The sequence below is a fragment of the Pelodiscus sinensis genome, chromosome 6, assembly GCF_052426305.1.
Source record: "Pelodiscus sinensis isolate ZL-2025 chromosome 6, ASM5242630v1, whole genome shotgun sequence".
Taxonomy (NCBI): Eukaryota; Metazoa; Chordata; order Testudines; family Trionychidae; genus Pelodiscus; species Pelodiscus sinensis.
Window position 1 is genome coordinate 105,224,916 of NC_143057.1, and position 16,397 is coordinate 105,241,312.

General features: G+C 42.6%; 1 protein-coding gene across 2 annotated transcripts in view; it reads right to left on the bottom strand.

The window, feature by feature from the left end:
- OSMR (oncostatin M receptor) overlaps nt 1-16,397 on the bottom strand; it is a 55,630-nt gene that overhangs the window by 8,899 nt on the left and 30,334 nt on the right. For both annotated transcript variants that reach the window (XM_006139478.5, XM_075932515.2), the window contains 3 exons: nt 15,624-15,787; nt 11,209-11,354; nt 575-737 (listed from right to left, as the gene is read on the bottom strand). In XM_006139478.5, the coding sequence (XP_006139540.3) occupies nt 575-737; nt 11,209-11,354; nt 15,624-15,787 (473 nt within the window). The remainder of the gene's footprint in view (nt 1-574; nt 738-11,208; nt 11,355-15,623; nt 15,788-16,397) is intronic.

Genomic DNA, 16,397 nt, shown 5'->3' on the forward strand with positions numbered 1-16,397 from the left:
TGATTCATTTGATGCACTCTGGGCTCTTTCAAGCATCAGAGCTTCAGATTTAAAGTGGTAGAGACTTAGCAGGGTGGTAAACCTGGCAAAATTTTTAAAGATATGGTATGCCAACAATCTGGGGAGGATGGGGCACAAGAAGAGGAGGTTACAGGGAAGAGGGAGCCAATGGTATAATTCAAGACAGAGATACCACAGGAGATAGCTGAAGCTATGCTGGAAGAGGAAGAGTCAGCCAGCACACATCACTGGTCAGGGAAAAAGGTGATGAGACTGACATAGGCACGCTGCAGATAAAACACCTGGAGTTCGGAAGCTTTATCTGAAACATACACCCACAGCTTGAGTTTCACTCACCAGTCTGTTCTGTGCACAGGTGCATGCATATTTTATAGTGGTATTGGCCCACTACCTGCAGCTCTTAGGCTTGCTTTTCCTCTCCAGCACCAGACCGCAATGACAAAGAACTTGCAGGGATCTCTAGACATCAGTCTGGCAGATGGCAAACAGCAACTTAAAAGAACAAGTTTCAGCCTCATCTCCTTATTCCCCAGTCCCAATGGTAGGAACTCACCTGCTTCATTTGTTCTGAATTGTAGGGTTTTGCTCCATTTACTCCATTTCCAGAAGTGGTGGGTTGCACCGCAGCGCATTCTAAAAGCGTAACTGGTGTACGGCTGCAAGCCCCCTAAAGTGATGTGTGGATATGAATTTGACTGAACAATGGAACTATTGTGCTGCAAAAGCAAAGGAGAAATGGGATGTTGTTGCAGTTTAGGTAGCTTTCCTGAAAGAGAGGCTTTTGTCTGACTTTTGGGAAGTTATTCTGTCCTCAGCTTCAACCAAGAGCAGGGCTTATTGAATCTGCCTTGCCAAACTTGACCCAATGCAGAAAATTATGTGGAAACACTGTGCAAAAGCTAGAGTAAGTCCAAACACATGTATGCGAGAGGCCCACAAAGAACTCCGTTATCCCACTTTGGTCATTGTGGTTGATAGGTCAACATGAAGGACGCCTGCCAAAATTGCTACTTAATTTTTTATCTATATAGGCATAATAGATCTATGTAGGTATAAAAAAGGCATAATTAGTGAGACCTATTGCTCCCACGTCTCCCTATGTTATTGTCCATGTACCCCTTTCTTTTATTATGTATTTAAATAATCTCCATACGTGGACTTCCTTACTAGGATCAGGTAAGATGACGTTCTGAATACATGCAGACCGTTGGGATATTAGAATACACCTAGTCCACATCTGGCCCTCACCTTCAGGTTTCCCCGACCTGCATTTGCCATCATCCTCAAAAGAATTAGGATGAACTCTGCTCAAGGACAAAGTGGGTACATAGAAGGGACCCATGTTTTGTATTGCCTACTCCTCTAACCTGTCATCTGTGATGACATCAGCAAACTTGAGGCAGAACATCCCCTGGGAGATCGTCAGGGAGGCCTGTCCACCTACATTTCCTACAAAAGCAGAACAGTCCTGCTTGTCATAGAATTATAGGACTGGAAGGGACCTCGAGAGTTCATCGAGTCCAGCCCCCCGCCCTCAAGGCAGGACCAAGCTCCGTCTACACCATCCCTGACAGATGTCTATCTAACCTGTTCTTAAATAGCTCCAGAGAGGGAGATTCCACCACCACCCTTGGCAATTTATTCCAATATTTGACCACCCTGACAGTTAGGAATTTTTTCCTAATGTCCAATCTAAACCTCCCCTGCTGCACTTTAAGCCCATTACTCCTTGTCCTGTCCTCAGAAACCAAGAGGAACAAATTTTCTCCTTCCTCCTTGTGACACCCTTTTAGATATTGAAAACCGCTATCATGTCCCCCCTTAAATCTTCTTTTTTCCAAACTAAACAAGCCCAGTTCATGAAGCCTGGCTTCATAGGTCATGTTCTCTAGACCTTTAATCATTCTTGTCGCTCTTCTCTGTACCGTTTCCAATTTCTCCACATCTTTCTTGAAATGTGGCGCCCAGAACTGGATACAGTCTTCCAGCTGAGGCCTAACTAGTGCAGAGTAGAGCGGCAGAATGACTTCACGAGTTTTGCTTACAACACACCTGTTGATACAACCTAGAACCATATTTGCTTTTTTTGCAACAGCATCACACTGTTGACTCATATTCAACTTGTGGTCCACTATGACCCCTAGATACCTTTCCGCCATGCTCCTTCCTAGAGAGTCGCTTCCCATCTTGTATGTATGGAACTGATTGTTCCTTCCTAAGTGGAGCACTTTGCATTTCTCTTTATTAAACCTCATCCTGTTTACTTCTGACCATTTCTCTAACTTGCTAAGGTCATTTTGAATTATGTCCATATCCTCCAAAGAAGTTGCAACCCCACCCAGTTTGGTATCATCTGCAAACTTAATAAGCTTACTCTCTATCCCAATATCTACATCATTGATGAAGATACTGAACAGCACGGGTCCCAAAACAGACCCTTTCGGAACTCCACTTGTTAGCCCTTTCCAGCAGAATTTAGCACCGTTAACAATGCCTTACTAACGTCTAGGTATATGACATCCACCGCTTCTCCCTTATCCACAAGGCTCGTTATCCTATCAAAGAAAGCTATCAGATTAGTTTGGCATGACTTGTTCTTCACAAACACATGCTGGCTATTCCCTATCACTTTATTACCTTCCAAGTGTTTGCATATGATTTCCTTAATTACCTGCTCCATTATCTTCCCTGGAACAGACGTTAAACTGACCGGTCTGTAGTTTCCTGGGTTGTTCTTATTCCCCTTTTTATAGATGGGCACAATATTTGCCCTTTTCCAGTCTTCTGGAATCTCCCCTGTCTGCCATGATTTTTCAAAGATCATAGCTAAAGGTTCAGATACCTCCCCTATCAGCTCCTTGAGTATCCTGGGATGCATTTCATCAGGACCTGGTGACTTGCTGACATCTAACTTTCCTAAGTGATTTTTAACTTGTTCTTTGTGTGTCCTATCTTCTAAACTTACCCTCTCTCTGCTTGTATTCACTACATTAGGCACACCTCCAGACTTCTCGGTGAAGACCAAAACAAAGAAGTCATTGAGCATCTCTGCCATTTCCAAGTTTCCTGTTACTGCTTCTCCCTCCTCACTAAGCAGTGGGCCTACCCTGTTCTTGGTCTTCCTCTTGCTTTTAATGTATTTATAAAAAGGTGTGCCTTCTTGTTTCCCTTTATGCCTGTAGCTAGTTTGATCTCATTTTGTGCCTTTGCCTTTCTAATCTTGCCCCTGCATTCCCGTGTTGCTTGCCTATATTCATCCTTTGTTAGTTGTCCTAGTTTCCATTTTTTATAGGACTCCTTTTTTATTTTGAGATCGTGCAAGATCTCCTTGTTAAGCCAAGCTGGTCTTTTGCCGTATTTTCTATCTTTCCTACACAGCGGAATTGTTTGCTTTTGGGCCCTTAACAACGTCCCTTTGAAATACTTCCAACTCTCCTCAGTTGTTTTTCCCTTCAGTCTTGCTTCCCATGGGACCTTACCTACAAGTTCTCTGAGCTTATCAAAATCTGCCTTCCTGAAATCCATTACCTCAATTGTGCTGGTCTCCCTTCTACCTTTCCTTAAGATCATGAACTCTATTATTTCATGATCACTGTCCCCCATACTGTCTTCCACTTTCAAGTTCTCAACTAGTTCCTCCCTATTTGTTAAAATCAAATCCAGAACAGCTTCTCCTCTGGTAGCTTTTTCAACCTTCTGGAACAGAAAGTTGTCTCCAATGCAGTCCAGAAACTTAGTGGATAGTCTGTGCCCCGCTGTGTTAGTTTCCCAACATATGTCTGGATAGTTGAAGTCCCCCATCACCACCAAATCTTGGGCTTTCGATAGTTTTGTTAATTGTTTAAAAAAGGCCTCATCCACCTCTTCCACCTGGCTAGGTGGCCTGTAGTAGACTCGTAGCATGACATCACCTTCATTTTTTACCCCTTTTAGCTTAACCCAGAGACTCTCTACACAGCTATCTCCTACGTTCATCTCCACTTCAGTCCAAGTGTGTACATTTTTAATATACAAGGAAACCCCTCCTCCCTTTTTTCCCTGTCTGTCCTTCCTGAGCAAGCCGTACCCTTCCGTACCAACATTCCAATCGTGCATCCCATCCCACCAGGTTTCTGTAATACCAATGATATCATAGTTGTATTTATTTGTTAGCAATTCCAGTTATTACTCATACTTCTCGCATTTGTATATAGGCATCTAAGATACTGATTTGATCTTGCCTCCCTGTTGTGCCCTGAGCCTCCTTTCTCCTTGCCATTATAGGCCGTAGTCCCCCCCATTTCCAACCCATCTCCCAGTCCCGCACATTTAGCACTTACCTTGTGCTTTGCTTAGAGACAAGGTGGGCGAGGTAATATCTTTTTTTGGACCAACCTGTGTTGGTGAGACAGGCTAGCTTTCAAGCTGTTAAGAACAGACAAGCTAAACACTCAATGAAGTATATGGGACAAGGTTATTAACCTTCCTCCTCCTCCAGGAAGTTGAGAGAAGGTTTGGAAGGCCAGAAAATTATACACAAGTCTTCATAGACATCAGCTATTCTACATGCTTTAGCTGCACAGACACCAACCTGTAATTCAGGATATTCTGCCCCCTACACACAGGCCTCTACCACTGGAATTGAAGCTGAAATATCCATTAGGTCCAGTAAGATTAGGGGTTATCAAGCTGCCTCCCAATACCTGGGAGAGCAAGCTCTTACACGCTGCAGCAAGTCTAGCGTCTATCCTGTGTAGAGCAGTAATGCACATTCGGACTAGTCAGCATAATACGTCGAGGAAATCGAAATGCCAACTGCAACAGTTCTTTGGTAGTAGTGACATCACAGTCATCAGCAATACTGCACAAGGAAGCCACATAGACATCTCTAGCCATCAGCAGAAATATATTTCAGTATCACCTGTCCCAGACTACACAGGCCTCTGCAAGTTCCATTAAATTACTTATCCGTAGGTTTGGCAGAATGCAAGCTTTATTTTTTATAATTTCGTCCAATATTGAGGTTTTAAGAACATTAAAAAAAATGTTGCCTGTTTAAATTTTCACAATTGTGCAAAATGATGGGTGGATTAGACATTGAGGGATGGCTGCCCCACCTGCTCTGAGTTCTTGCACCACAAACAGAAAGCAGAAGGCCAAAGTTCAGGTAATGCACGTCCATTGGGGTTAACAAGCAAGCATATCCACAGCTCTATATGCCAGGAGAGCTTTTTCCTTCCTTCCTCTTCCTGGTTAGTAGGTTTAATTATACCTGCAGTGTACACCCCGATCCACTCCTTAGAATTTATGGCCATGTTCCATTTTGGAGGGTCTTGGTACCACTTCTTTTGTATCCCATGGGAGAGGTAGGGTATGTATACACTACAGCACTAATTCGAACTAACTTAGTTCGAATTTGTTAATTCGAACTAAGCTAATTCGAACTAACGCATCTAGAACTAAAAACTAGTTCGAATTAGCGTTTTGCTAATTCGAACTAGCGTGTCCACATTAAGTGGACCCTGAACCAGGCTTAAGGATGGCCGGAAGCAGTGCCGGCAGGGCATCAGAGGAGGACTTAGAGCGTGGAGATCCTGTCTCAGGCTAGCCGAGGGCTGTGCTTAAAGGGTCCCGACTCCCACCCCGGACAGACAGTTCTCAGGGGTGCCCCGCTTGCAAAGCAGTCCTGGCTTGGAGTGCCCTGAGTGCCCACACTGGGCACATCACAGCACTCGGCCATCAGCCCGGCTGCACTTGCCGCAGGATGCCATCTGGGGAGAGGGGGCAATCGGGGGGCTGCAGGAGAGGTTCCACCCCCAGAAGCCCACAGAGCCAGCCCAGTCCTCCCCATCGGGGGCTCGTGCCCCATTCCTCCCTCACCTCCTTCCACTTACCCTTCCCTAGCCCCTCTTCTTGATGTACAAAATAAAGATAACATGTCTTCCAAAATGGAATCTGTCTTTATTGAACAAAACTGGGGGAGACTGGGAAAAGGAGGTGGGAGAGGGGAAGAGAGAGGCTGGGAGAGGGGAGGGCAACTAAAATGATCAGGGGTTGGGAACAGGTCCCATATGAAGAGAGGCTAAAGAGACTGGGACTTTTCAGCTTAGAAAAGAGGAGACGGAGGGGGGACAGGATAGAGGTCTCTAAAAGCAGGAGTTGGGTGGGGAGGGTGCATACAGAGAAGTTCTTCATTAGTTCCCATAAAGAAGGACTAGAGGACACCAAAGGAAAGGAATGGGTAGCAGGCTTCAAACTAGAAACAGAAAGTTCTTCTTCATAAAGCAAAGAGTCAACCTGTGGAACTCCTTGCTGCAGGAGGCTGTGAAGGCTAGAACTAGAACAGAGTTTAAAGGGAAGTGAGATCAAGTCATGGAGGTTGGGTCCATGGAGTGGTATTAGCCAGGGGGTAGGAGTGGTGTCCCTGCCCAAGGTTTGTGGAAGGCTGGAGAGGGATGGCACGAGACAAATGGCTTGGTCACTGTCTTCGGTCCATCCCCTCCAGGGTCCCTAGGGTTGGCCGCTGTTAGCAGACAGGCTACTGGGCTAGATGGGCCTTTGGTCTGACCCAGGATGGCCATTGTAAGCTCAGGGCTCAGGGTCGGGGGTCTCAGTGGACCCCCTTGATTCTCTTGCACACCTGCTCCTGGGTGTCCAGGCTGGCAGCTCTCCTGCCCAAGCTGGCCACTTTCCTGTGCCTAGTGCGGAGATCGTGGACAAGGTCCACGATGTCTGCACTAGCCCAGGCGGGTGCCCGCCTCTTGCGATCCCGGGCAAGCTCCCGGGAGCCGCCAGCCTGGTCCCGGGAAGAGGGGCAGGGCTTGGGGGCATCGGGTGGGTGGCTCGATCCGTGCTAGGTGCAGGGTCTGCTGGCTGGGTGCTGGCAGGCTTGCACCTGGCACGGGCACCGTAGCCAGCCCATGCCCCTTTAAGGGGTCCGGGGCCGGGAGGGGGGCAGACGAGTTTCCCTGGTGTTGGCCAGAGTGGCCACCAGGGAAACCTGGGGAGGGCTAGCCTCCCACTAGTTCGAATTAAGGGGCTACACACCCCTTAATTCAAACTAGCTAGTTCGAACTAGGCTTAATCCTCGTGGAATGAGGATTACCTAGTTCGAACTAAGCGCTCCGCTAGTTCAAATTAAATTCGAACTAACGGAGCGCTAGTGTAGCACCTATGAAAGTTAGTTCGAACTAACGTCCGTTAGTTTGAATTAACTTTGTAGTGTAGACATACCCGTAGAGAGTGAGGTTATGTACCCGATAGTGCCGCCTTTGGCTTTTAGTGTTTCCTATACCTTACACCATCCCCTCTCATCCCTCCCAACTAAAACAAAATACAGGACAATGTAGCACTTTAAAGACTAACAAGATGGTTTATTAGATGATGAGCTTTCGTGGGCCAGACCCACTTCCTCAGATCAAATAGTGGAAGAAAATAGTCACAACCATATACAAAGGATACAATGGTATATATGGTTGTGACTATTTTCTATTTGATCTGAGGAAGTGGGTCTGGCCCACGAAAGCTCATCATCTAATAAACCATCTTGTTAGTCTTTAAAGTGCTACATAGTCCTATATTTTGTTTCAGCTACACCAGACTAACACGGCTACATTTCTATCACTATTCCCTCCCAACTAGTTACTTGACATTGCCTTGGGAAAAGAGTAATGCATTTGTATATTAAATTCCCACCATATCCAGTAACACTTTAACTCTGTCACCTTTTCTTATTGTATAAAGAAATCACATCTGGATGGTTAGAAGCAACAGTGTCTCTGTTCCTTGTTCACATATGTATGTTAGGATATAAGAATATTAAAAATCAAATTGGCAAACAAAACCCAACATTCTATCTCAGGCAAATGTAAGTGCATTATCACTAACAGGGTCAGATAAATATTTGGAAGCAGCAGATGAAGAGATGAAAAGTTAGTTTCGTAACCATTAAAATACTAATTATCAACATCACCTGTCAAAATGTACAAAGTAAATAATCTTAAATCAAATTCTAAGGGAACGTCTATACCGCAAGGCTATTTCAGGATACCAGAGGTCCACGCCTCACCCACGTCCCTGGAACACGTCCTCTATTTTGGCATCCCTGTAAGCCTTGTTCCACAAGGAATAAGGGATGTCTCAAAATACTTTTTATTTCAAAATAAAATCAAAATCTTATTTTGATTTTAGAGTGCAGTCTAGATGTAGGTTCTGTAGCAGAATTTTTCTTATTTTCCCTATCTGTAAATTCAATTATTATTGATGGAAATATTGTATTGGCTTGTGTGTATGGAGAAATCAATATTTACTCATATTTACTGATAACATCTATTACTGCCTAGCCTACTTATCCATTTACTTCTCTGCAGCTGTTCTGTCTCCTTCAGTTCCACGTTTGAGAGACTGACATATTCTGATGGCTTTCATCTCTTCAAACTTTCACATGGACAACCCTAGAAATTTGCTTTGCTTCCTATGCTTTCTGCATTCTCTCCTTTTGCCATTGTTATTCACACAGCCATTTTTGCTGGTATCTGATGGCGTATACCACATCAATAGATGTGCAATTGTATGGGCCTCTGATGATGTGGTTTATGTGATGGTGTCGCTTGTATAGACTTGTGGACAGAGTTGGCAAGGGGCTTTGTTGCAGGGATAGGTTCCTAAATAAGTGTATCTGTGATGTGCTGTGTGGCTGCTGGTAAGTATTCACTTCAGGTTAGCGGGCTGTCTGTAGACGACAACTGACTTGTCTCCCAAAGTCTGTGAGAGCGAGGGATCCTGTTTCAGGATACGGGGTAGATAGTCAATGATTGCTGGAAGAGTTTTAGCTGGGGGCTGTAGGCTATAACATATGGTGGCCTGAGGTTTTTTTTTTAATGGGTCTATCCTGGAGTAGGTGACTTCTGGTTACTCATCTGGCTCTGTCAATCTGTGTCTTCTCATCCCCAGGTGGGTATTTTAGTTTTAAGAATGCCTGATAATGATCTTGTGGGTGTTTGTCTGAGAGATTGGAGCAGACACAGTTGTATCTTAGGGACTCGCTATAGACAATGGATCCTGTGATGTGTCCTGGATGGAAACTAGAGGCATGTAGGTAAGATTAATGGTCTGTAGATTTCACGCATAGAGTGGTATTTGTGACCATCCTTTATTTGTACTATAGTGTCCAGAAAGTGGCTCTCTTGTGTTCATTGATCCAAGCTGAGGTTAATGGTGGGGTGGAAATTGTTGACATCCCAGTGGAATTATTCAAGGACCTCCTTCCTATGGGTACAAATGATGATGATATCATCAATGTAGTGCTAGTAGAGGAAGGGTGCTAGGAAAAGAGAGCTGAGGAAGCATTCTAGGTCAGCCATAAAAATGTTGGCATACCATGAAGCCATGTGGGTACTCGTGATAATGCCACTAATGTGAAGGTATATACTGTCCCCCAAATGTGAAATGCTTGTGGGTGAGAATGAATTCACAAAGCTTAGCCATCGGGAGTGCTGTGGCATCATTGGGAATAGTGTTCCTGACAGCTTGTACATCTGTGGTGGCCAGGAGAGCATTTTCAGGAAGATCAATGATGCTCTGTAGTTTCCTCAGGAAATCAGTGGTTTCTCGAAGACAGGTAGAAGTACTGGTAGCATATGGTCTGAGGAGAGAGAGTCCATACAGCTGGACAACACTGCTGTAAGAGTGCCAATGCCTGAGATGATGGGGAATCCAGGATTTCCTAGTTTATGGATCTTGGGTAGCAGAGCTCCTGGTCAGAGCTCGAGGGGGGGCGTCTGTGTAGATTTGGTCCTGTGCTATTGCAGGGAGTTTCTTGAGCAGATGGTGTAGTTTCTTTTGATATTTCTAGGTGGGATCAGAGGATAGTTCCCTGTAAAATGTTCTGTTGGAGAATTGTCTGGCAGCCTCCTGTTCGTAGTTATGATGACTACAGCACCTCCTTTGGCAGCCTCTTTGATTATAATGTCAGAGTTGTTTTTGAGGCTGTAGATGGTGTTGTGTTCCGTACAGCTGAAGTTATGGGACTAGTGATGATGTTCCCAATTTCAGCCTTTGTGAATCTGTGGAAGCACTTTGTGTAGAATTCCAGATGATCATTTCAACTACCAGGAAGAGTCCACACAGAAAAATTCTTACCGTAGTATTGGTAGACGGAATCGTATGGGTCAGGGCTATGTTCAGTGGTGTGCTGGAAACATTCCTTCAGTCAGAGCTGGTGAAAATAGATCACTGCAGAACTGCATCATGTGTGAGGGTGGCAGGGCAGAAAGAGAGTCCTAGAGATGGGACAGACTCTTCTGCCAGGCTAAGTGTGTGGTTGGATAAATCAACAATGTTCTGAGTTGAGCTGAGGCATGTACAGTTTAAATAGTTTATTGTCCTTTTTCTTCTGGAGATAAGTAAGGTATGTGTTGTAAATGGCTTGTCTTGTTTTTGTAAAGTCTAGCCATATGGAAATTTGTGGGGGGGTTTTGAGTGTCTCCAGTTTTGAGAGCTCATTCTAGATCTTCTCCTGTTTGCTGTACAGGATGCTGATTATGTGGCTCCTCAGTTTCTTTGAGAGTATATGGCACAATCTCTGAGTAGTATGTTGATTGTAATGGAATTATGCAACAGCTATGATTCTCTTCCTTGCCTGATCAGACCACATCACTAACTACTAAACTCTCCGTTGACTGTCCCAACCTAGTTCTTGAATTTCATCTCTCATCACATCTCTTTTGCTGCTCCCACCGTGACTGGCTCAATAGTGTGTATGTTCTCAGTGGTCTTTGCTGTGGTCATGTTTCCATGCTGGTGGCAGGAGATGACACAAATGTGGCAGGGGATGTAAGATCTTTTATTGGAGCGACATCTGGTGGTATGATATTCTGGTTATCTTCTCTAGACACAAGGGAAAGCTCGGTGAAGCCCCAAAACTTGTCTCTTCCACCTACTGAAGTTGATCTAATAAAATATATGACCTCATCCACTTTGCCTCTCACCTGGTCTTCACCAACACTGACAGCCTCAGTGGCCTCAACATTTGTCCCAGAACATAATGTGCACACGTGTGTGAGATCAAGTTTGGCATTGCACCTACTGAGGGCCAGTAGTTCACCCACACACTACCCATGGTATTTAAAAACCATGAAGCAAATATACGACAATTCATACCCAAAACCACCACAATTGATTGTTTAGTCTAAAACTTAAGTTTCTTACCAGGTCCACCTGCCCACTCGGGTGTTGATTTTCAATTTGACACAAAAGTTTAATTGCTTTGTTCTTGGGCTTCATGCTCCAGTATAAAGTCACTTCTGTGGCTTTCATCTGGTCTACCGAAAGGTCAAAGGGAGGAAATGGATAAACTGCCAAAGGGAAAGATAAGTTAGATTCCAAAAAACTTGAATTAAAGCACTTTCAAAATGTCTTCACTGAGCATAAAAGTCTAGGATTTCCACATTACATCTTTCCCAATGGGATTCCCAGGCAGAGCAACATATATATTAGTAAAAATAAGTGACACTTTTAGATATTGGCTCTTTTTTTTTAGATGTGCTATTTTATTTATAAGGATAAACAATAAAAAAGTAGCCCACACAGGATACTGCTTGACATTGTGGGAAGAATTTGCAATCAGAGACTTTATTTGCAAAGGTAGGGACTATTCCATTCCATTACTGTCCCAAACAGACTGGAATTAGTACCACCTTCAGAGACTACTGCTCTGGAGGGGCTCTGAATCTCAGAAGAAGTTTATTTACCACTCTTCTATATCCTGAATGTGAGCAGGTCCCATAAACTTTCTGTGGCTCACTTTCCGCATCTTAAAAATGAACCTACCACTGTTCATCTTTCCTTGTTAAAGTACTTTGAGGTCTTCAGATAAGTGCTCTATCAGTAGTATTGGACTAGTTTTTGCCTATGTCTGACCCTTGAATGCTGCTTTTGACACTGCAGAGATAGAAATATTGGATGTAAATTTGGCTTTACTTTATTTGCTAATGTTTTTAAAATCAGCAAAAAAATTTGCAGCCAATATCTGTAGCAAAAGAAAAATGGCAGGACTTGTCTAAAAAGACTAGCTTAAAAGAATGCCCCAAATTAAAAGTTTTATACCATTACAAAGAGAAATCTAGTATTGTGACCAGAAACACCTACAACTCCTAGAACTGAATGCAACTGGAGAAAGCAAATTATTTTCCTGATTTTCAGCATGTTTCCTGTATGTATTTGAGCACTTTGTTTACATTCAATCTTTTTGTTTCACTGATGATAAATTGCTCTTTGTGATACTACTGGCATCCACTGATCAGGAGAGGAATGTTCTGGCTCTCTGTTTACCACTCAAATGTGTCTCAGTTTGAGGGAATCATTCATTCTAGTCCCAAAAATGTGTTATCCCTTTTGTTCTTGAAGATTTACATCAGAAACATGCAATTGTCAGAAAGTTCTGTAAACCAAAGGAATGATTCCACAGAACTTTGTTTCATGTGTGTATGCACTCGCACCCTTCCTATGGGCCCTTTGTTGCACATCACACCCTGTATTTGGACTTTTGGCAGATTCTGAGGCCACCAAATAATGGCACTATACGTGAAAAAAATGTAGAATCAAATGAAGTAAAAATCTTTAATGAGCCTAAATGTTCCATAGAATCTCTATGGATAGTAATGCCATGCTCCAATAATAAGAATATAGCAGTAGGGATATATTATTGACCACCTGATCAGGACGGTGACAGTGACTATGAAATGCTAAGGGAGATTAGAGAGGTTATCAAAATAAAAAACTCAATAATAGTGGAGAATTTCAACTATCCCTATATTGACTGGGTACATGTCACCTCAGGACAGGATACAGAGAGAAAACTTCTTGATTCTTTCAATGACTGCTTCTTGGAGCAGTTGGTTCTGGAACCCACAAGGGGAGAGGCTATTCTTGATTTAGTCCTAAGTGGAGTGCAGGATCTGATTCAGGAGGTAAATATAACTGAACCGCTTGCAAATAGTGACTATGATGTAATAAAATTTAACATCCCTGTGGTGGGAAAAACACCTCAGCAACCCAACACTGTGGCATTTAATTTCAGAAAGGGGAACTACACAAAAATGAAGAGGTTAGTTAAACAGAAATTCAAAGGTATAGTGACAAAAGTAAATTCTCTGCAAGCTGCATGGAAACTTTTCAAAGACACCATAATAGAGGCCCAACTTAAATGTATACCCCAAATTAAAAAACACATTTAGAAAAACAAAAAAAGTGCCACCATCGCTTAGCAACCAGATAAAAGAAGCAGTGACAGATCTTTTAACAAATGGGAGTCGAATCCTAGTGAGGAAAATAGAAAGGTGCATAAACTTTCTCAAATTAAGTGTACAAATATAATAAAAAAAGCCAAAAAGGAGTTTGAAGACCAGCTAGCCAAAAATTCAAAAAGTTATAGCAAAATGTTTAAGTACATCAGAAGTAGGAAGCAGCTAAACAACCTATGGGTCCCTTGGATGATCGAGATGCTGGAGGAACACTTAAATATGATAAAGGCATTGTGGAAAATCTAAATGAATTCTTAGCTTCAGTCTTCAGGGCTGGGGATATTGGGGAGATTCCCAACCTCTGCCATTCTTTTTAGGTGACAAATCTGAGGAATTGTCCCAGATTGACGTGTCATTAGAGAAGGTTTTGCAACAAATTGGTAAAATTAACAGTAACAAGTCACCATCAGATGGCATTCACCCAAGAGATCTGAAAGAACTCAAATGGGAAATTTCAGAACTATTAACTGTGGTTTGTAACCTATCCTTTAAATCAGCTTCCGTACTTAATGACTAGAAGATAGCTAATGTAACGCCAATATTTAAAATGGCTCTAGAGGTGATCCTGGCAATTGTGGACTGGTAAGTCTAAAGTCAGTACTGGGCAAATTAGTTGAAACTATAGTAAAGAATAAAATTGTCAAACACATAGAATACAGAAATCATGTTGACTTCCCCCAACAAATTCTGTTAAAGGAAAATCATGCCTTACTAATCTGCTAAAGTTCTTTGAGGGGGTCAACAAACATGTGGACAAGGGGGATTCAGTGGATATAGGGTACTTAAATTTCCAGAAAGCCTTTGACAAGGTCCCTCACCAAAGGCTCTTAAGCAAAGTAAGTTATCATGGATAAGAGGGAAGATCCTTTCATGGATTGACAACTGGTTAAAAGACAGGAAACAAAGGGTAGGAATAAATGGTAATCTTTCTGAGTGGAGAGAGGTAACTAGTGGGGTCCTCCAAGTGTCTGTCCTATTCAACTTATTCATAAATGATCTCAAGAAAGGGGTAAACAGTGAGGGGGCAAAATGTGCAGATGATACCAAACTGTTCAAGATAGTTAAGAACAAAGCAGACTGTGAAGTCCTTCAAAAAGATCTCACCAAACTAAGGGATTGGACAACAAAATGGCAAATGAAATTTAATGTTGATAAATGTGAAGTAATGAACATTGGAAAAAATAATCCCAACTATACGTACAATATGAAGGGGACTAATTTAGCTACAACTACTCGAGAGAGATTTTGGAGTCATTGTGGATAGTTCTTTGAAACATCCGCTCAGTGTGCTGCAGCAGTCAAAAAAGCAAATAGAATGTTAGGAGTAATTAAAAAAGGGATAGAGAATAAGACAGAAAATATCTTATTACCTCTATATAAAACCACGGTAAGCCCACATTTTGAATACTGCATACAGATGTTGTCGCCTCATCTCAAAAAAAGATATATTGGTATTGGAAAAGATTCAGAAAAGAGTAACACAAATGATTAGGGGTTTGGAACAGGTCCCATATGAAGAGAGATTAAAAAGACTTGGACTTTTCAACTTAGAAAAGAGGAAACTAAGGGGGGATTATGATGGAGGTCTATAAAATCATGACTGGTCTAGAAAAAGTCAATAAGAAAAGTTATTTATTTATTCCCACAATATAAGAACTAGTGGTCACCAAGTGAAATTAATAGGTAGCAGATTTAAAACAAACAAAAGAAAGTTTTTTCTTCATGCATCGCACAGTTAATCTGTGGGACTCCTTCCCAGAGGATGTGGTAAAGGCGAGGACTTTAACAGGGTTCAAAAAAGAACTAGATAGATTCATGGAGATTAGGTCCATCAATAGCTATTAGCCAGGATGGGTAGGAATGGGTGTCCCTGGCCTCTGTTTCTCTGGAAGTGGGTGACAGGGGAGGGATCATGTGAGGATTACCTGTTGTGTTCCCTCTTTCTTGGATATCTGTAATCGGCCACTGTCTGCAGAGAGGATACTGGGCTGGATGGACTATTGATCTGACCCAGTATGGCCATTCTTATGTTGTTAAATGGATAGTTTTGATCACTTAGTCTGATGTCCAGGTTGAGTTCTATGTTGGTCAGTAACAGCAGCTGTAAAGCTGAAACTGAAGAGGGAGCAGGCAAGCATAAGGCACAGAGAAGATGGGAACCAGGGAAGGAATAAACCTATTTCTAGCCTTAAATCTGGGGGAGGTGTTCAGACAATACTGCTTCATAGTCAGAGAAATAGGAGGGATGGCCCAGAATGTTTGCTGTTTGGCCTACCCAAAAGACCCTTCCAAACATCAGCACTGAAGCAGATAACCTCTTACCTCTGTGGGCTACATGTAGAACAAAATTAGCACTTCTCTTTCCTAGCAGGTTTTGGGCAGTCAGTGTTAAGTTGTATATCATCTGCTGGTCTATAGCCCATGAGCAATAGAGATGTTCTTGATCATGTGCTGCTTCTTGGGAGCAAAATGTTCTTTTGGAAAACCTTTCAAGAGAAAGGAAAAGGACACTGGTTTTTCTTTGGTTTAAAATCACAGATACTGCAGAAGCACAATAATGGAGTCAGAAACTGTGATGACTAGTTAGAAGAGAAAATATAAAAATACAGTTATTGTACACGTATAATCAACAAATGTAACAAACAGTAATTTCTATTATAATATTAAAATAGAACTGTGCTGTAAAAGAGGGTACTTAGGAAATGCTTGGTTTGAAAAGCAAAAAGCTTTCAGAAGTTGCTAAGCAACTGTGGCCTGATCATCTAACAAAGTTGTCTGGGTGATGTAATGTTTCTATCTTGTTACAAGAGCTGACTGTTCTTGCCACTCAGTATTCTGCAGGGGAATTATTGGGGTGAAGAAAGGGATTAATTCCCAATATTCTTATTGTTGACCAAAGAAAACTTCTTTCTTTTGGGAGTTAAATATTCAAATTCTGGCCAATTCAATTCCAAAGTGCTTCATGCAAGACACAGTTCAGAGAGAAGGTCTGGCTTAATGGGGGAGCGTCAGCTACTGATGTGGGAATGCCATAAGTCTGCCTCTACTTTCCCATTCCTCTATTCCCTTTTCTTCCCCATCCCCACTAACTCTTCT